Source organism: Mus caroli, unplaced genomic scaffold (genome assembly GCF_978045245.1).
Source record: "Mus caroli unplaced genomic scaffold, Mus_caroli_1 scaffold_2, whole genome shotgun sequence".
NCBI lineage: Eukaryota > Metazoa > Chordata > Mammalia > Rodentia > Muridae > Mus > Mus caroli.
Window position 1 is genome coordinate 61,236,155 of NW_028227257.1, and position 21,846 is coordinate 61,258,000.

A 21,846-nucleotide genomic window follows, 5' to 3' on the forward strand; every position below is an offset into this window, starting at 1 on the left:
GGCAATACCAGTGACTGAACATGCTAGTCACATGATCTACACTACTGCCCTTTATTCCTGTCTTTTTTTTTCCCCTTCACTTTTTATTTAAAGTCAGGGTCTTACAATTCAATTGCCTAGGCTGATGCTGAACTTGTGATATTCCTGCCTTGGACTTTCAAGTAGCTAGGATTACAGGCCCGTGCCACCAAACTGGCATGAACAGGCAAATTTTGAGGTCAAGACTTTTAGTCTGGACTTAATTTGTTTTTTAATGTAAAAAGACGAAGTTATTCTGTATGGATATTGATATTTATTGCTTTAAAAAAGGTTAATTTTTTTTTTCTGTGATCAGATGGACACAGGCCAAACAGAACTACAGCCTTTAAGTGTGTGTTTTAGTTTGTTTGTTTGTATTGCTGTTATTATTGAGACAGGTTCTTGCTATGTGATCCAGAACTTACAGCAATACTCCCGCCTCAGTTTCCTGTAGGTGTGTGCAACAGGCACAACCATTTTTGAATTTTTATTTCTATAAAAGATGAAACTGTATAAAACACTTCATGTACTTGTTTGTTGGTACTTACTAAGCAGCACTAGGCTACTGTGCTTGCTCTTGTGTACATGCATAAATGCTTGTGCTCACTGGCACGAGCATCCCACTTATGTCTCTCAAATGAGAGACCGAACAAATGTCCTACCACTGAGCTACAGTTTCAGCCTTGTGTGTAAGTCCTTTTTGAAAGAAAAAGGATAAACACATGCATATACATTTGCAACTGAATATGGATATAAAGAAGATAATACTGCCTTCTGTGTGAATAGGGACACAGAATCACAAGTATTTTATCTCAATATGTAAAATGGATGACAACATGCAAGACATAGGCCATATTAGTAACTATACTTTATTTAACTCCCAGTGCCAAAACCTGAAGCTTCTGGTTTCTAGAACCTCACTTTTTATAAACAAACTTTCATCCAAGCTTCATTTACATGTCTCCTAAGAAGCATGTCGTATTTTATATCTACTATACATTACTATATATCCACCATCTCAAGTTACCTCAGCTGAATGCACCAATTTGTTATACAGAGCTACTTTTCCTTGGTGAGTGAAGACTTTTGTCATCTTGGTATAGCGTGATTTGATTTTGTTAAGGTAAATTCCATAGTTCTTCAGCTGTATGAGAGAGTTAAAGAGTACATGTTACTAAGAACAAATCAGAGAAGGTAAGTAAGGTCTGGGAAGGCGAGTTCAGTTGCCTGTGCTGGGTTTTGCCTAATCTAGATTCCGATTCCTAAGACAAGAATTTTTCATTTGCAAATTGGCGAGCTGGAAGTCACTGTACAGATCAGGCTAGTCTTAAATGTGTGCTCCTTCAGCTTCTGCCTCTGAAGTGCTGTGATCACAGGTATAAGCCACCACACTTAGGCTCTGCATATCTATTTAAGAATATAATCAAAAACTTCAGTTTTGATTCTTTCACTTATTTTATAAACTAGAAAATGATTGGCTCTTAATTAACAAAGCATGATTATATATTAGGGTACATGGAAAATAGCTAATCAGTTAAAGGAAACCTTCATTTAAACCAAAGGAAAATGCAAAAAAAAAGAACATCATATATATTTTTCCAGGTTAAATTAGATATCATACATTAGAAAGGTTATATTTAACAATTACTTGGTAATAATTAGATAAGACCACAGTAACACATTAGATCTAAGACTAAATTTTAAAACTCCATACTATCAAGTAACAGGTCTTTTTTGTTTGTTTTTTTGACACAGGGTTTCCTTGTGTAGTCCTGGCTGTACTGGAACTAGCTCTGTAGTTCAGGCTGGCCTTGAACTCAGATATCCACCTGCCTCTGCCTTCTAAGTGCTACAAGTAAAGGTTGGGAATATCACCACAGCAGGCTAAGCAACAGTTCCAAATGTATCAAAATGTGTCATTCTTGTCCAGAAAACGGCATACAATACCTCTTCATCCGAGTAGTCTTTCACCCTTTCCCACAAGTTCCTATTTACATCCGCCAGTAGTTTATTTTGGTTCAATGCAGATATCTTTAATCTAAAACAAACAATGTTAATACAGGATTTAGAATTCTGCTTGAATAAACAAGCTTAAACATACAGCCAAACAATTATTTCTAGTTTTTTTTTTTCCCTACACAGGAGTAATTCACTCAGGGTACGCAGCTAGCATGATTATTCAACATTTAAAGAACAAAAATTAAGAATGTGGTTGGGCGGGACTGGTGAGATGGCTCAGTGGGTAAGAGCACCCGATTGCTCTTCCAAAGGTCCGGAGATCAAATCCCAGCAACCACATGGTGGCTCACAACCATCCGTAACAAGATCTGGCGCCCTCTTCTGGAGTGTCTGAAGACAGCTACAGTGTACTTACATATAATCAATAAATAAATCTTTAAAAAAAAAAGAATGTGGTTGGGCACACTTTTCATCCCAGCACTCAGAAGGCAGAGGCTGGCTGATCTCTGTAAATTCAAGGACAACCTTGCCTACAGAGTGAGTTCCAGGACAGCCAGGGCTACAAAGACAAATCCTGTCTTGAAACACACACACACACACACACACACACACACACACACACACACACACACAATGTCTCAATGATGCTGGGAAGTGGGATAGATCCCAGGGTCAGAGAGGCCAGAGTCCATTGGTCATTGGTACCTTTAGGTGATGGCAGGACTTGGAGGGGGTAGAGATGGCAGTAGGAGAGGGTAGCACCTGAATTTCTGAATTACTAAGATCCCAGCTTCCAGGGTGTTCAGCAAAAAAAGGGCAAAGACTTGATTTTGAGTCTTAGGACAGATCTAGGCCGAGTCCCTGAGACTCTCAGCCTCCATGGGCATGGTAGATTAGACCAAGAGTCCCAAACTCTAGTCCTCCCATCTTGGGATTCTCAAACTTCCCCCAATGACTTACTCCCACAGCCCATCATGGTGTCCCTCTGCTTGCTCTATCTTCCCAATATGTTTTGGGATTCATTCCTTGCATGACCACTAAGAGTTTAGGCTCTAAACTCCGGAGGTCAGAATCCCAGCAAGTGCAGCAGCCTCTGGAGGCTGTTCAGGATCACTTCAGCCCACCACCAAAATCTTCATTCAGGCAGCAGTTAACCAAGACCCTCTAGAGACCTTGCCAGCTAACATTACCCCTCACTCCTGAGGGCCTCCTCTCCATTACTCAAGCCAATAATTCTGAAAATTCAAGCTTCCTACCCTTGAAGGCCCACACCTGGATGGCGACTGTAGTACTCTGTACATCTGCTCCTTGGGGTTGTTTGTTTTTACTTCTTCCTCAGTTCAGGCATTTGGCTTTTCCAGAAATGACTGCCCCTAGTTCTCCATAGCCTACACTACATCAAGGCTAATGTACCTTCCTTACAAAAATCTGACTACCTCCAGGATGATACCTTCCTACCACTACCTGTACATTGCCTATATTATTTATTGTTTTATGCAAAGCAGATACTGTACATATGGAATTGTATAAGATGGCTGCATTTGCAATCAAGGGATGGTACACACCTGTATTCCTAACACTTTAGAGACTGGGGCAGGAGGATTGCCTAGAATAACCAGCCTAGACTTCAGTCTCTTTTGAGGCACTGTCTCAAAAAAACAAACAAACAAAAAAGAACTTATATATAAGTACTAATTTTAGTGGTTAAGAGCTTGTTATTTGGAGGACCTGAGTTCAGTTTCCAGCACCCACACTGGGTGGCTTAGAATTGCTATTAACTCCAGCTCTAGAAACTCCAACACCTGGCTTCTTTGGACCTCTCTCTCTCTCTCTCTCTCTCTCTCTCTCTCTCTCTCTCTCTCTCTCACACACACACACACACTTTAAAATAATAAAAATAAAATTTTAAAGTAAAAAAATTAAAAAGGAGTGGTACAAATCAAAAACTTTCTAAAAAGGATTCCTACACTCTGTTTGCTTACTGTGAGTGAAAGCAGTGCTTTCAAGTTTAAGATATCATTGTATAATTGATGTGAAGTTGTAGTTAGTTTTTAAAGTAAAAGTTCTCAATTTAGCTCAAAGTTTATGTAACCTGTACAAGATAGCATTTATAAAACACAGCAAAGTTAACCTGGCATAGTGGCACACACCATGAATATTAAGGCTGCTGTGGCTTGGCCTGGCAATGAGACATTGTTCAAAAAAGAAAACAATAAGAAAGCTGTTATCCTTTCAATATTTACTAATAAATAGAGGAAGTAAATCTCTAAAACAAAGAAGACACTTGTGATACTGAGAATTAGGCTAGACCCTTATGCAAATTTATTCAAGTGCTCCACTGAACTATATATATCCTCAACACAAAATTATAAAATATAACAAACAACAAAACAAATCTAAATAAGCTTCTACTTTTTAAGGCTAGATTCCATTTTTTGAAAGCTTTATTTATGTATGTATGTATGTATGTATGTGTGTGTGTGTTTGTGTGTACTTGAAGGAGTTTATGTACACTATGTACGTGAAAGAAACCAAAGAGTTAAGGAGAGGGCATCAATCTCCTGACTGGAGTTACAGGCAGTAGTGAGCTTCTTGTACTCATACTCGCTAGCGACCTGTCCAGGCACCTGCATTTCACTTTCTAAAACAATATTAAGAATCTTATCTGTCTTATTCAGTGATGAGCCCTAGTAGTTAATATAGATTCTGATAAACAGCAGGTGCTAAATAAATATGTTGAATGAACAAAGTAGAATCAGACAATTGGTCTACCATCATTTTTTGTTTGTTCCTTCTTTTCCCCTTGTTTGTTGAGTACACAATGTGTATATGTGCACATTAGTGTGTGTCTATGGGCATGTGTGTGGAGGTCAGAGGACAATCTTGATATCACCTGTTTAAGACCCGAATCCCTTTTTTGTTTTTCTAATGCTGTGTATAGCAGGTTACATGACCCTTGAGCAGCTAAGGTCTCTTGTCTCTGCCTCCCATCTTCCGGTAGGAGCTGAGATTGAAGATGCTTGTGCTGCCATCTTTTACACTGGTGCTAGAGGTTTGACCTCAGGTCCTTTTAACCATACAACAGAGGTCCTTATTGCATTTGCTTGTTCTTCTGAAGATAGGGTCTGATTACATAGCCCAAGCTGACCTGGAATATAGTTATCACAGGATGGCTATGAATTTACCATCTTTTTTCCTTAGTATGGAGATTATGGGTGTATGCCCCATATCCAGATGAAATACTTAACAGTTTTATTTTAAATTTTAAATTTAAAACTACCTAAGTAAGGCTGGAGAGATGGCCCAGTGGTTAAGAACACTGACAGTTCTTCCAGAGGACCAGTTCCAAATCCACAGCTCCAGCCACATGGCAGCTCACCATGTATTTCCAATTTCAGGCGATTTGAAGCCCTTTCTGGCCTCCACAGGCACTAGACACACATGCATACAAAACACCCACACACATAAAATAACTTCAAAACTATCTGCTCTGTACAGCTAAGGATAAAGCTCAGTGGCAGAGAAATTAAATGCCTAGTACTCTCAAAGCCCTAAAGTCAATCCCCTGTACCACACACACAAAGAAAAAAACAAAACAAAACAAAAAACCCCAACACGTAAAGATTATTTATTTTTGTTAGATTGGGTCAAAAGGTAAGTACTAAAATAGCATGACATAAACATTATTTTGAATTCTAGGTAAAGTAGTTTTATAAATAAATTGTAAATCTGGGTGTAATATTTACAAAGACCCAAGCATTGAGCTATATTCTAAGTAAAACTATACTTTATGTATGTAAATTAAGGGGAAAATATAGCAAAAATTAGAAACACCAAAATAACTTTGATTTTGAATACTATACAATTGTTATTATTACACTATTTTGAGACAAGATCTCACTTTGCAACCCTGGGTGGCCTTGAATTCAGAGATCTGCCTGCCTCTGCTTCCTAAGTACAAGGATGAAAGGGCCTATGCCATCATACCAAGTAATACATACAATCATTTTTCCCAGAAAAGATATCATGTAGACCAGAGTGGCCTGGCTGTTTTGTTTCTTAGGCTTATTTATTTATTCATATAAATACATCTTTGGGCTTGGAGGCCAAATAGGCCTGGAATAGGATATTGGAATCAGAGCTCTTATCCTTATGACTTTGAAGCAAGTGCTCTTAACCAGGGAAACACAGCCAGGGATACACAGAGAAACCCTGTCTTATTGGTTTGTGTGTGTGGGGGGGGCGTATTATATCATTTTGAAGATGTTCTGTTTCAACTAATTTATAATATAACATAATAATTTCAGTTTATCTTTTTATTCATCCTGATATAAAACATTTTGTGCAAATAGTGGCTATTCCTTGTGGTATCCACTGAATAGATATCACTACTACTTTATTTTATTTTATTTTTAATACAGGGTTTCTCCGTGTACCCCTGACTGTCCTGGAACTCACAAATCCGCCTGCCTCTGCCTCCCAAGTGCTGGATCATTACTACTTTATGAAGTAGAAAAGGAAAGCAAATCGCTTATACAAGGCTATACAGTATTGTAGACAGAACTGGGTTTCTTTTCTTTTCTTTTTTTTTTTTTTTAAAGATTTACTTATTTTATGTATATGAGTACACTGTCACTCTCTTCAGATTCACCAGAAGAGTGTATTGGACCCCATTACAGATGGTTGTGAGCCACCATGTGGTTTCTGGGAACTGAACTCAGGACCTCTGGAAGAGCAGTCAGTGCTCTTAACCACTAAGCCATCTCTCCAGCCCCCAGAATTGGGTTTCTATTCATAATACTGCCTGTTAATTCCATTCTTTTTCCCATACTGCTGTTTTTCTAATTAAAATACTACACAGATCACTTGTTTATTATAACCCTCGAAAAACAATCACAGGGGAAATAAAACTTTCTTACTCGTCAATCTTTTGTCGAAGAAGCTCACAGTCTTCTTTATAAATCTGTATCCTGGGTCCATAAACATATTGTCTCAACATCAGATCTTCTGTGGTAGGTAATGTGTTTATAGTAAACTTTAAAATAAAGTAATCAATCAATCAGTCAATCAATCAGAATTGATACCTTTTTCTTTTAAAACCTAAGCTAGAACCTTACTATGTAGTTCAGGCTGGCCTGGAACTTAGGATCCTCTTGTCTTATCCTCTCGCCATGCTGTGACACCAGGTCTGGGAGAACCAGGTGTGGATTTTTGTTCTTTTCCTTTTTTTTTTTTTTTAAGAGAGGGTCTCATGTAGCCCAGGCTAGACTGGAACTCCTATGTAACTGAAGATCACACTGACCTCCTGATCCCCCCAAGTACTGGAATTACAGAGGTGCATGATCATACCTAGCTCAAAACTGGCACTTTAAGGACAATACCAGATACGATAACAAATACAAGTTTTAGAGAGTCTATTTTTTAAAGTCAAACAAACAGGGCTGTGTGTGTAGTTCAGTATAGAGTAATATGATGTTCTGGGTTCAAAGTCCACTCTTCCATGGGTGATCGGGTGAGCTAAGAATATTGACTTATAGGACTGAAAGGGTTTAAAAATGACCATGAATTGTTTTAAGAAAATCAAGGGTTAGCAAGGTGGCTCCCATAAATTGTCCTCTCACCTCAAAGCATATACAGGCATGTACATATATACACATACACGCAATAAATAGATATGTATAGTTGAAAAAAAAATCAATACCTAAAAATTAAGCTTACCAGGAACTACTTTACTTAAACTAGAAAGGAGAAAAAAAAAAAAAATCAAGGCAGTAGTGGCTCATGGCTGCCATTCCCAGCACTTAGGAGACTGAGGCAAAATGGCCTTGCCTTTGTGAGTTCAAAGCCATCTTCTGCTAAATTCCAGGCTACCTTGAACTAGAGACCTATCTCAACCAACCAACCAACCAACCAACCTACTCACTCATTAAGAATAGTTTGTTATGTTTTGCAACTCTAGTTTAAAGACAAATAAATGTATTTAATCTCGTTTTGGGAGGAAAAAAAAAAACTAAACAAGGTTTTAAATTTCATTACTTATAAAAAGCAAAAACAAATAACTCTTCATCCATTACTTACAAGCAGCATAGCACATAATATGATATTTCTTTTTTGTTTGTTTGTTTGTTTGTTATTGTTTTGTTTTTTCAAGACAGGGTTTCTCTGTGTAGCCCTGGCTGTCCTGGCTAATATGTTATTTCAACACTCTAAACTTTGGACTTATCTATTAAGTTGCTGGAAGATAAATAAGCATGAGGACTGTGTTTAATCCCAGGACCTGGGTGTGTCTATTTTGTTTGCATGTATTTATGTACATCATTCATGCCTAGTGCCCTGGCTAGTCAGAAGAAGCTGTCAAATCTCCTGGGAATGGAGTTATACAGTTGTGAACAGCCACATGGGTACTGGGATTCAAACCTAAATCATCTAAAAACAGCAGAGACTGCTTTTAATCACTGTGCCATCTCCTTGGGCCCCTCCAACATTTATTTTCAGACAAGGTCTCACAGACACTTGGTGGCCCTTGAAATATACATGTAGTCAAGAATGACTTGAGCTTGTGATCCTCCTGGTTGTATCTATTAGGAACTTGGATTATAGATGTGGGCTACCACATTCAGCATACTGCCAAAATTATTTTTTATTTTATATTATATTTATTTATTATGTATGTGGCATGCAAGTCACAGCATGACTGTGAAAGTCAGTTTTCTTCCACTATGGGTCCTGCGGAATCAACTTACACAGTCAGCTGAGTGTAAGGCACCTTTACCCACTATGTCATCTCACTGGCTCCATTATCACCTTCTTGTTTGTTTTAGAAATGGTTTCACTGTGAAGCCCTGGCTGGCCTTAAACTCACAGAGATCTGCACTTCTTTGCCTCTAAGTGTTGGAGTTGAAGATACCTGGCTACAGTCCTCCAGTTCTTAAAAAATATTTTTAAAGGCATAAAAATCAAAACTATATGTACTGACTCAAAATGAAATGGCAATAGGAAAATGTAGATTGTGTTTTCTAAACACTGTTTGATACTAAATGAAATCAAGATTCTTTGTAAAAGAACAAGAAAAGAAAGTTATGAAAATATTACATGGCATCACCATTCAATACAAGGCCAATCTCTTTTTTGTTTGCTTGTCAGTTAAGAGCACTTGTTGCTGTTGTACAGGACAGAGATTTGGTCCAAGTACCACACGGTAGCTTACAACTATTTGCAAACTGCAGTACCAGGCGATCTAATGACCTCTTCTGTCCTCCTTAGGCATTGCACAAATGTGATCTACAGAACATGCATGCATATAAAACATCAATAAACATAAGAGAAAAATAAATTTTAAAAAAGTAAAGCATACAATTATGTGTCTAGTAAAATAGCAGAAGTGCCAGTGGATAAAAGATTCATGCACTGTGGAACATATTAGATAGTTATTATACTCAGTTGGTAAATTAATTTGTTGCATCTTGAATTAGACATTATGTATACAAGCCATTTTAATTCATTTTGATTAAATGTACAACTTATATATAAACAATACTTGGGTATTTCAGGCCAAGGAGATCTTTGACCTAATTATACTTTATGGGTTACAGTATTTTAGCTTGAACTTCTCCATAAAGATGCAAGGATCAAGGATAACTATAAAAGCACCCTCTACTAGTGCAGCCAGCTGAGCTCCTACAACACACAGAAATATAAGGGAGCTACAGACATTGTTTAGGAAGGCTAGCAACATCTCCAATCCCACTAAAACATGTTTCCCACTTCTACTCTACAGAGACTCACAGTCATCCAAATCCTGGGACAGATGATGTCCACAGCTATAAACCTCATTTCCCATGATCTACAAATACCCATTTCTTTTGATATCTAAGATTTTTCAAGTCTCTTTTCTTCTTGAGTATGACTTGGATCTATTGACATCAAGATATTGTTAGTTTTACCACTGATGGAGAAAAAAACACTCACGGATGTCAACCTGGGAGAGCTGCAAGCTGGATCTGAGAGCTTGCCTCAAAAGGCATCACTGGAATGTTTTAGGGAGATCCCAGCTGGTACTGCAAGTATATCAGTGTGAGGAAAGGGAACATCACCAGAGCATACAAATTCGCCATGGCAGCCTCAAGCTTGGCAGCCTCAAGGCTTCACTCATAGCAGGTAGGCCTCTACCAACTGAGCTACATCCCTAGTTCATGATATTATCTTTTAATAAACGCTTGCACTGGTACAACCTAACTTAACTAGCAACAACAATGACAATAAAAAAGAATGACATATTAATGTGGGCTGGTGATATTTTGATGAATATTTGCCAAGAAATTACACTTACTTTGGCTGGGAGAGTGCTCTGCCTAGGTTTCTGTATTAAGATGTGGACCTGAAGAAGTATGAAGAACTCCTTTATTGTAATTTGTCCTTCCTTGAGTTTCTAAAAATAAAAAAAGAACTTTACATGAACACTCAAAGTGAATTCACTTTGACTCTAACAACATCATTCATTTCTAAACAGCTTTATCTACTAAGTTTGGAAATAGCCAAACTTCTTCCAGAGGTCCTGAGTTCAATTCCCAGCAATTAGATGGTGGCTCACAACCATCTGCAATGGGATCCAATGCCCTCTTCTGGTGTCTAAAGAGAGTGGCAGTGTACTCACATACATAAAAATAAGTAAATAAATAAATAGAAAAAAAAAAGCAACAAAAGACACTTAAAAATAATGTATTAAAAGTGAGAAATAAGCCGGGCGTGGTGTCGCACGCCTTTAATTCCAGCACTTGGGAGGCAGAGGCAAGGTGGATTTCTGAGTTTGAGGCCAGCCTGGTCTACAAAGTGAGTTCCAGGACAGCCAGGGCTACACAGAGAAACCCTGTCTCGAAAAACCAAAGAAAAATAAAAAATAAAAAATAAAAAAATAAAAAAATAAAGTGAAGCCGGGCGTGGTGGCGCACGCCTTTAATCCCAGCACTCGGGAGGCAGAGGCAGGCGGATTTCTGAGTTTGAGGCCAGCCTGGTCTACAGAGTGAGCTCCAGGACAGCCAGAGCTATAAAGAGAAACCCTGTCTCGAAAAACCAAAAAAATAAATAAATAAATAAAGTGAGAAATAAAGCTGAGAGTGGAGGTGCATGACTCTGACATCAGCACTCCAAGAGGCAGAGAGAGGCAGGTCCATCTCTGAGTTCCAGGACAGTCAGGGCTACACAGAGAAATTCTAAGAAGAAAAAACAAAACAAAACAAAACAAAACAACAAAAACAAAAACAAAACAGCAAGACATAAGCCATTGTGGTAGTACACATGGCTTTAATCCCAGGACTTTGGAGGCAGATGAAGACAGATCTCAGGGAGTTTGAGGTCAGCCTAATTTACATGGTGAGCTCCAAGCTAGCCAGGGCCACAAAGGAAGATGCTGTTTTAACACAAAGAAACAAGCAAAATAAAACCTCAGTGAGAAATCACAGCCCATGGGATGGCTCAGCAGGCAAGGGCGCTCAACACCAAGCCTGACAGCCTGAGTTCAATCCCTGAGACCCATAAGCTGGAAAGAGAGGTCAATTTCTACAAGTTGTCCTCAGACTGTCACACATGTAGTATGGCATACATGCACTCAAACACATACACACAAAATAAATAATAAATGTAAAAATAATTAAAATGAGAAATACATTAACATACCTCCTTCAAACTCTCTTCAGAGATAGTGTCACCAAGAAACTGTGATTCCATTTGGCTATTACGCTGTGCTAGAAACAAAGCAAAATTTATGTAAATGGTAAGCAAGTCAAAGCTAAACTGACAGGCTTGAAATGGTGGCGCGCACCTTTAGTGCCAACAATGGATAAGCAAAAGCAGGCAGATCTCTGAGTTTAAGGCTAATCTGGTCTACATCACAGTTCTAGGCTGCCAAAACTACAGGTGAGACCTTGTACCAAAAACAAATGAACAAACACTAAAATGTAAGGTTAATTTTGATTATCTTTCAAATTTATGTGCTGTTCGTGATCCTGATGCATCCCATTAGGATGTTTCTGGGAAGCTTTTCACTTAGTAAAACAAGGTATCTGAAATATAGCTTTAAGGTTCCATTCAATGTTTCCCTACTATTTATAAGCCTTTGGAGGAAATCAACTATTTCTCTGTAATACAACACTTGTCATTTCACTACAAATTTTTAAAAAATCAAAAGTGAAATTACCTATCAACTCTTCAACACTGAAAGGATTTATATAACATCCAAATACTTCTTAAGTGAAATATACTCATTCATCATAGATTCAAATAACTTATTATTTAGCCTTCATAAGTATCTTACTGCTGACATCCAGAGAGAGTCCATCAGACTTGATTGAATCCAGAGAGCTGCTGCAACTAGACGGTGTCCTGCTCAGGCTTTTCAGCAATACACTGTTGACATTTTTATTGATATCCTCTTCAGTATGATTATCAAAAATCTGAAATTACCAGAGAAACATCAGCATAAGAGCCAGTTAGAAGTAAAGACACTTGCTATGTGAGCTTAGTGGCCTGAGTTCCATTCCCAGAACCCATATGAAGGGAAAAGAAGATAATTGACTCCACAAAGTTAAGCTATCAACTTTGTTGCCATGACATCCACATACATGCTGTGGCATGTTCCTCCATCCAAATCATACATATGCACAAAAGTGTCCTCATGCACACAGTACATAATCTAAAAACATCAGCATAAAGTGATGAGCTTGGAACTTAGTGAATAAATTTTGAACACCAGAAAAACTTTTTTGCTTGTCTTCTGAAACGAGGTTTCTTTACGTCCTAGAACAGGCTGGCCTTAAAGTCAGAGATCCCCCTGCCTCTGACTCCTGAGTGCTGGGATTAAAGGCACACTACACCCTACACCACCCAGCCAAAAATACTGTTTCTAACAAAATTTACCTACATAATTCATATGCAATAACTTATGAAAGAAGTAGAATATCGCTGGGCAGTGGTGACAGATGCCCTGGGGACCACTTGGAAGGCAGAGGCAGGTGGATCTCTGTGAGTTTGAGGTCAGCCTGGTCTACAAAGCAAGCAAGTTCCATGATAGTCAGGGTTACACAGAAAAACCCTGTCTCAAAAAACAAAACAAAGAAAGAAAGAAAGAAAGAAAGAAAGAAAGAAAGAAAGAAAGAAAGAAAGAAAGAGAGAAAGAGAGAAAGAGAGAAAGAGAGAAAGAGAGAAAGAGAGAAAGAGAGAGAGAGAGAGAGAGAGAGGGAGGTAGAATATCAGGCAATTTAGGCTTTTAATGGTAGTTAATGTGCTATATAGTATAAACAAATTATTTCTTAGTTGTACCTCAGTTATAGAAAGATACCATAAGTCAAATTATGCAATTATTTAGCTGCTAGTCACCAATAGTGGAGCTACCTCAGAAGAGGAAACTAGGGTCTAAAGAGATGGTCCAATGAGGACTTGAGTTTGGATCCCTAGTGTCCACAGGGCATGCACCTGTCATCTCAGGAGTGGAGGGCAGAGAAGGAAGGGAAGTGGAGATCAGCTCAATGCCTAGCCAGCCTAGCTGAATTGGTGGTGAGTTCCAGGTTTAGTGAGAGTCCTGGTTTCAGGATAAGGTGGAGAATGATAAAGGGAGACAGCTGACACTGACTTCTTGCCTATACACACAGGCATACACGCTAACAAGCAAATATACCCATACAAAAATGTATCTCTCACCATACACTAAAGAAATGCAGAGTAGAATTTTATTTATTTATTTTGGTTTTTCAAGACAGGGTTTCTATGTGTAGCCTTGGCTGTCCTAGAACTATGTTTGTAGACCAGGCTGGCCTCGAACTCAGAGATCCACCTGCCTCTGCCTTCCAAAAGTGCTGGGATTAAACTTGTGAGCCACCACAGAAAGTATCAGTGTTTTACTCTCAGCACTCAGAAGACAGTTTTGACTCTTTGAGTTCAAGGCTACTTTGGTCTAGATAGCAAATTCTAGGTTAGCCAGGGCTTCATTTTGTTGGGGTATATTCAATTCTTTTTTTTTTTTTTTTTTTCGAGACAGGGTTTCTCTGTAGAGCCCTGACTGTCCTGGAACTCACTTTGTAGACCAGTCTGGCCTCGAACTCAGAAATCCGCCTGTCTCTTATATATTCAATTCTTAATTTGGCACCTACACAGAGTTAAATAGCCGGATCCTAGTATTGTTATTTCTATGGCCCATCACCAGTCTCATGTTTTATAAATATTTGTTCCTTTCTCACCTGCCTAAGGTAATCAAGATCAATTATATCTAATTGGCTTTAATAAAGATATGATAGCTGATAGCTGGTCAGATCATCTGGGCAGAGAGGAACTCTGGGAGAAGAATCAGAGGTGGGAGACTCAGCCAGGGACACGATGTGAAGGGACAGAACAGAGCTGAGCAGAGAGATAGATGTAGCCACATGGCAGGATGTAGAACCAGGATTAGTAGGTTTAGAGTAGCTGGGAGACTGCTCAGCTAAGGCCTAAGCTTTAAAAGATTAATAACCTTTAAAAAATATTTTTAAAAGTCTTAAAAACTGGACTACATCCCTTTGGGGGTTTAGAATGAACCCTTTCACAGAGGTTGCCTGACAACATCAGAAAATACAGGTATTTGTATTGTGATTCATAGCAGTAGCAAAATTAGAGTTATGAAGTAGCAATGCAAATAATCCTATGGTTGGGGTGAGCACATCATGAGGAATGTCTCTATTAGAGGGTCAAAGCTGGGAGCTGGAGGTATGGCTCAGGGTTTAAGAGTACTGGTTGCTCACTCAGAAGTCCGGAGTTCAATTCCCAACCAACCATCCATAACTGTAGTCCCATGGAATCTGCTGCCCTTTTTTGTTATGTAAATGTACATGCAGATAAAACACTCATACACAAAATATATAAATACAGGGGTCACAGCATCAAGGAAGGTTAACAACCATTGATTTAGTCAGATATACAATATTTCAACAAAATACTAATTTTCATAGCATCTCGTCAGATTTAACTGTTATATTACTAGTATTAGTTTCTCAAAGCTTTGGCTATTTTCTCATCACCTCACCTCAAAGCAAACACCAGCAACACAGAAATCATTTTTTGTACTTACATTGTTTTTGTTCACACACACACACACACACACACACACACACACACACACACACACACACACCCCAAGCCTTACTTCAGCCTATAACCCAGGCTGACTTCAAACTTGTGATCCTCCTACTTGAATTTCCTGAGTACTGGAATATTAGGCTATATCATATCTGGCTACTTATGTGATTGTTTTTCTAAGGACTTATTTTCATTTTTAATTATGTACAAGTGTTTATACCTGTATGGAGGTATATGCATGTAAATGCAGGTATCTGAAGAGTACAGGAGAGGATACTGGGTCTCCTGGAGTTACAAGCAATTATGAGGCACCTGATGTCGGTGCTGAAAATTGAACTTGAATACTCTACAAATTTGTTCTTAATCACTGAGCCACCTCTCTAGTCCCCTTTATGTGGTTCTGAACAGGAGTTTACAAATCCTAGAGCATTTCTAGATTTCATTTTCCCACATATAAAACTGGAATTAAATGAGAAGTTTTGTTTGGAAAGCCAGATGAGGGTTTTCCTTTTTTGGGGGAAAAAAAAAAAAGGTATCCAGAGCTGGAAAGATGGTTCAGTGGTTATGAGCACTGGTGGCTCTTCCACAGGTCCTGAGTTCAATTCCCACTACCACATGGTGGCTCATGACAATCTGTAAGGGGATCAGATGCCCTCTTCTGACATGGAGGTGTACATGCAGCAGAACACTCATACAATTAAATAAAGTAAATAAAGAAAAAATTTAAAGTCCTTCAATAGATTAAAAAAAAAAAATCACCATTGGTGGTGGTGTATGCCTTTAGTCCCAGCACTTGGGAGGCATTAGCAGGTGGGTTGCTATGCTTTCAAGGGCAGCCTGGTCTACAGAGCGAGTTCTAGGACACCCAGGGCCACACTGAGAAACCCTGTCTCAAAACCACCAAAACAAACAAACAGATAAATAAATAAATAAATAAATCTATCTTGGTTCATTTTCAAGTATTAAACTTAACCTAGGCATTCTTCCAGTCACTAGAGAAATGGGTTCTTTGACACGAATAGTAGACAAATTTTAAACCCCAAATATTTAAAACATGGAAGAACTCTTTTCAAAGCAGACATGATAGCACATGCCTATAATCCCGCACTTAAGAGGATGAAGTCAGTGTCGATTATATAGACATTATCTTAAGAAACAAATGTGTGGGCTGGAAAGATGGCTCAGCTTTCATCTGAGTGCTGTTCATCCAAAGGTCCTGAGTTCAATTCCCAGAAACCACATGGTGGGTCACAACCAGGTGTAATAGGATCCAGTGTCCCCTTCTGGTATGTCTGAAGAGAGTGACAGTGTACTCATCTATAATAAATATATCCATCCATCCATCCATCCATACTATAAAAAAAGAAACAAGTGTGTCAGTGTGATGACCCAGTAAGTAAAGCACTTTACTTGACGCTGATGACTTCAGCTTGATCTTTAGAATCTACACCAAAGTAGGAGAGAACCAACTCCACAGTTGTCCTCTGACCTCTCTCCCCCGCACTCACACAAAATATTCAAACTCCATGCATCCCTCCCACGAGGTTCTTATACACAAAGTAATACTAACAGATCAGCAGCGGAAGTGACTGGACACTTAGAATTATACATAAGTTTGATCTGGCATTACAGAGTACATCTGTAATTTCGGCACTTGGGAGTTAGAGGCAAGAGGTTCACAAGCTTGAGGCTATTCTGGGCAATAAAGTTAGATGCCATCTCAAAAAGTCAAGACACAATTATAATATTTGGTATTTATATAATTTTAATTCCATTTTTGTGGGTATTTGCCCCAACAAGTTATTGTTTTGAGAAAGATTTTGTTACGTAGCCTTGGCTAGCCTCAAAGTCATAGCAGTCCTCTTTCCTTAGCTTTCAGAGTGCTGGGATTACAGGTTATAGGCCATCGTGTCATGTTAAATCCTTTACCAACTGACCTCTAATAATTCTACACAGTTATAGTTTTTATTGCTCAGATACTTAAAATTCAAGAACATTTTTGGGTTCGAGACAGCTTACCTCTTGATCTTGTGCACTGTCATGTGTTCTGATTTTTTTCTCATTTGTAACATCATTTTCTTCAACCCAGGTTCTTTTTTGGGCCCTGCAGTTTTCTGTTTTGTTTTCAGACGGTAAAATCTCTCTATGAGATGTGTCAATCAGAACACTTTCCTCAATGTCCAGGCTAACAGAATCTGATGAAAGTATCTCACCAGGATATACAGGGAGGTTTTCCTCATTTATAAACTGAGATGGACTCAAATTCAGTTTGGCTGCAACAGATCCAGTGCCTGGATCTTTACTACGGACTGGCTGAGTTTCTGGCTGAGTTAAGTCAGTTGCATCTGCTAGACTCTGTTCCAGGTCATCGACACCAGTGATACTACAACTCCTCTTGTTTGGTAATTTGGGTAAAAATATTCCCAATGAACATCTTCTCGTTTTGTCTTTAACAGCTGTTTTTAGTGGTACAGATGTAGTTTCAGCCTCATTACAGAAAGTTTTACTTTCTTCATCTCTATCATTCCTGGAACCTAGTCTATATATTTCTGTAGCTTGTACTAAACTCATACTATGTGCCTGACTTCCTTCTTCAAGTAACTCTTCGGCAGGAGGTAATAAGTTAGCAGTCTGAAAGTCTAAAACCTCCTCGGTTTTTCTATTCAAATTACTGAGACTTGGTTTGGTGCTACTAAAACATGAAACATTAGGTGCAACTAAAAAGTCCACTGCTCCTTCAGCATTTGCATGTGTCCGAATGACTTGTGTTGTCAGGGCCGAGTTACTAGGACTATGTACATTTGTATTACATTTATCTGTTTGAATACTTATATTCAGTTCTTTTTCATAGGTTACAGCAAAGTGTTCCACATTAGTGGGTATTTTGGACTCATTTTCACATGTGGATGCAGCGACATTTCCTAGAAGAAAAGGTAAAATCTTCTTCCCAGCTTTAGCTAATATACCTTCATCTCTATGGGCAACATCCTGCCCTTTTTGAGTTGATGGACTTTGTTGGGCTGAGAGATGAGGCTGAGAAGCAACACTAACATCAACAAAGGCCTCTGTTTGATCCTTTGCAAGGTTAAGAGATACATGCTTTGAGTTAAATGTAGCCATCTCCCCCAGAGGCTCTTCTACCAGATCTTCATCTTTAAGCAGCGCTATGGCACTTTCAGTTTGAGTGACTTCTTTTGAAGGACAAGGTGGAAAGACAGACAGTTTTTCAGAATCCATGTGATATGTACTTGGTAAAATAGCCGCAGAAGTAAATTCGTTTGGCACTTGGCAATTATAAGCTTTCTCCTTATTTTTATCACACAAGGACATAGTATTACCACCCGAATTATCAGAAGAAGAAATATTTGGTAAAGAGGAATACTTGTCACTGGATCTACAAACGTCAGCTGTATAACTGCTTGTAAAATCCACATTTTTTCCATCTGTTATATTTAACAGACAGCTTTCAGGTTTAGTTTGTTTCAGCATATTGGCCTCCACTTCCTTTCCTTTGACCTCCTCATCTCTATCAGCTTTGTGAAACTTGATTTTCATTGAACTTTGATCACTAACTACTGTACTAGAAGGAATAACAGTTGTCATATGGTGTTTGTGTTGAGCTGCTGGGTTTTTTGTGATTTCCTGAATGCGGGTATCACCTTCAGAACCACTCAAATTTTTTGTTTTTTGTATTCCCAAGTTAGTATATTCATGAAATACCTTTTCTTTGGCTTGACAATCGATGAAAACCGTATGGGATCTGGTGACATCCAGATCACCGAGATTATCTACAAACATTACAGTTTTATCCATAGGTGTAGTAGTTATTTCATCTGGTGGGACAGTTTTATATTCTGAAGCAGTGGTTTGACCTGTAGAAATCTCCATGTCCTCAGGCCCATATGCAGAAAAAACTAGTTTGGAAGTTCCTGCCAATGGCACAAAACTGAAGCCCTTTCTGTCTTCCAGCCTAGTTTCATTACTTATTTCTACTACAGAACTCTGAGTGATCTCTCTCTGACTTTTATCATTCTCTGGAAATTTAATGCTCTTGTTTTTTAGACTAAGGCTTTTTCTTCTCTGAGTTTTGCCTGACAGAAGTTCATTCAGAAATCCAGGCTTTTGTGCATCATTAGTTCCCTCTCCAGGCCCGCTATTAGACCCTTCCTCTAATATTGTTAGCTGGCTGCCTTTCGCTGGTAGATGGTTGCTTTCGCTGTTTTTTGAAATGTAAATCTCTTCAGCAGGAGTAGATGTCACTTTCGGCTTCTGTAGGCTTTCCTTTTTGGATAATTGAAAGTCAAGTCTGTCTGGAAGTACACCTTTTGCCTCTGCTTGGTAGTCAATGAAAACAGTATGGGACTTTGTCATTTCTAGTTCCTCATGATCATCTATAGACATCACAGTCTTGTTCAGATCACCAGGAGTTATATCACTGGGTGAGATAATTTTACATTCTAAAGGAGTTGTGTGACTTCTATTGATTTCCATTTCAACCTGTCCACGTGCATGCAAAATGGTTTTAGAAGTTCCTGCCAAAGATACTAAATGAGAATCATGTTTATCTAATAAAGATCTATGGTTTATTTTGACTGTGCAACTCTTGGTGATATCCATATCACCCTCATTACCCTCTGAAAATAATATAGTTTTATCAATTTTCAGTCCACCAATACTTTTTCTTCCATAGATTTTGACGTTTTGCTTTTCCTTCAGCAATTCTGGCTTATGTATATTTCTGTCCTTTAACATGTCCATATCATTAGTTGTTACTATTCTAGAGTTTGCTGCAGGAATGTTCACAGCTGTTTGTATGCTTTCTGCTGTAAGTTGGCTGTTTTTGTGTTCTAAATTAATTTTACTATGTTCTTGTACTTCAGAAGGACCAAAACCAATTACGATAGTGTGGCTCTTGGTTAGATCCATAGTTTGTAACTCCTCTGGATACATTATCTTATGATGCGAACAGTCAGGATCATCTATACCTTTCCTTTGTGGTAAAGGGAGTTTAGAATGCTGGCCTAGCACTACTTGTTTATCCAGGCTTTCCCACTCATTTAAAGGGCTTTTGCTGTGAGAGTATGATTTGGTGACATTCTTTGATGCTAAGTCAACAGTTGTAGGAATAACTTGACTTAACTTAGTTGTGTGACTTTTAGTCAGATCCATATCTTCATCTGCCAAGAATTCCATCTTTTTGTCAGCCAATGAAACAGATAAAGTGTTTGTCTGACTCCATTGTAAGCTTTCCTTAGATACTTGAGGAACTGAAATATAATTTACATCCCTTTTCTCATCTTTTGACATAGGCATAAGATTTCGGAGCACCATTTCCTTTTCAAATATTGGTATAGCTGTTATTTCTTTTTTAATGTTTTCTTGATCATGTTTAAATATTTTATTATCTATTGCAACTGTGTGACTTTTGGTAATGTCCATGCTATCCTCTTCTAAATAAATAGTTTTCTCTCTGAGTGGGCCAGCATCTGGATTGGTACATATTTTAGAATACTTATCATCAGCCTTCAGCAATTTTTTTTCCTCTTCCATAGCTGATAGACACTTAGTCAGTTCCATTGCATCATTGCTACTAGAAAGAAAAATTGTCTTATACCCTTCAATAGCTGGACTAGAACATATTGATTTTGAAGTTACAGCCAATGTGCTGGCACTTTGATTAGAAATCTGTGTGACTGTATGAGTTTCTGACTCTATAGGATGATATTTGGTAATATGAATTTTATTTTCAGGATTTGGGAAAGAGCCTTGAAAAGCAGCATTTAGTTTATCCTTAAGGGCTGTTTCCTTCTCTGGAGCTGGAGCTGGAGCTCCATCAACTGTTGTAACATTCATACCATTTTGAGTTTGAGTTTCTCTTTCAGATAAATTATTTTCTGATGACAAAACCTGTATCGTATAGTTAGTTGTCAACTCCATACACTCATTGCCATAAATTGTTTTATCACCTTTGAATTCTCCTAAGTTGGCCTCCATGGATGGAGGAATCCAAGTCTTAATACAGGCTGTATGACATTGGGTCAAATTCATACCATCATCTTGTTCTCTAAAGATTCTAGTCCTATTACTATTATTTTCATCTACACTAAGAGATTCATGCATTTGATACGTTGAAGAGGCACTGTTTGAGTCTTTGGAATAAACAGGTATCTCAGCATTTTCCTTATCAAGCTCTGTAGAAGATGAAATATGTTTTCCTGTTTTCAATCTTTTTATGAAGTTGTCAGAATTGATCTTTTCTGAGAAAATGTTTTGACTTAAGGAAATTGTGGAACATGCTAAATCCTTTTTAATTCTTGAATTTGCAGCATGAAGCTTTAAATTCTCCAGAAAGGATGTGGTATCTATTTTTGTAGAATTTTCATTTTTGGTACAATCTGAAAGACCTTTGGTAATCATTATAGTGTGACTTGCTGTCAGATCCATCTGGTTTTCATCTGAAAAGATGACTGTCTGATCATTTGCATGTTTCCTTTCATAGTTGCAGTCTGTAATTGAAAACTATAATGAAAAAATAGAAATATTAGATCAAATATAATTTTTTATAATTTATTATTTTATTTTATTATTTTATGTATAAGGGTGTTCTACCTGAATGTGTGCCTATGAACCACTTGCTTGCCTGGTGCCTGTGGAGGCCAGAAGAAGGTGTCAGATTGCCTAGAACTATAGTCACACATGATTACAAGTTGCCATGTAGGAGTTAGGAATTAACCCAGGTCCTCTGGAAAAGCATCCAAAACACTTACCAAC

General features: G+C 38.2%; 1 protein-coding gene across 3 annotated transcripts in view; it reads right to left on the reverse strand.

Annotated features, from left to right (window-relative positions):
• The window catches only part of Knl1 (kinetochore scaffold 1), a 64,886-nt gene that overhangs the window by 22,173 nt on the left and 20,867 nt on the right, over positions 1-21,846 (reverse strand). For all 3 annotated transcript variants that reach the window (XM_021156287.3, XM_021156286.3, XM_021156288.3), the window contains exons 8-14: positions 17,095-21,594; positions 12,287-12,425; positions 11,650-11,717; positions 10,307-10,405; positions 6,897-7,012; positions 1,966-2,056; positions 1,046-1,162 (exon numbers count right to left, since the gene is read on the reverse strand). In XM_021156287.3, coding sequence (XP_021011946.1) covers positions 1,046-1,162; positions 1,966-2,056; positions 6,897-7,012; positions 10,307-10,405; positions 11,650-11,717; positions 12,287-12,425; positions 17,095-21,594 — 5,130 coding nt within the window. The remainder of the gene's footprint in view (positions 1-1,045; positions 1,163-1,965; positions 2,057-6,896; positions 7,013-10,306; positions 10,406-11,649; positions 11,718-12,286; positions 12,426-17,094; positions 21,595-21,846) is intronic.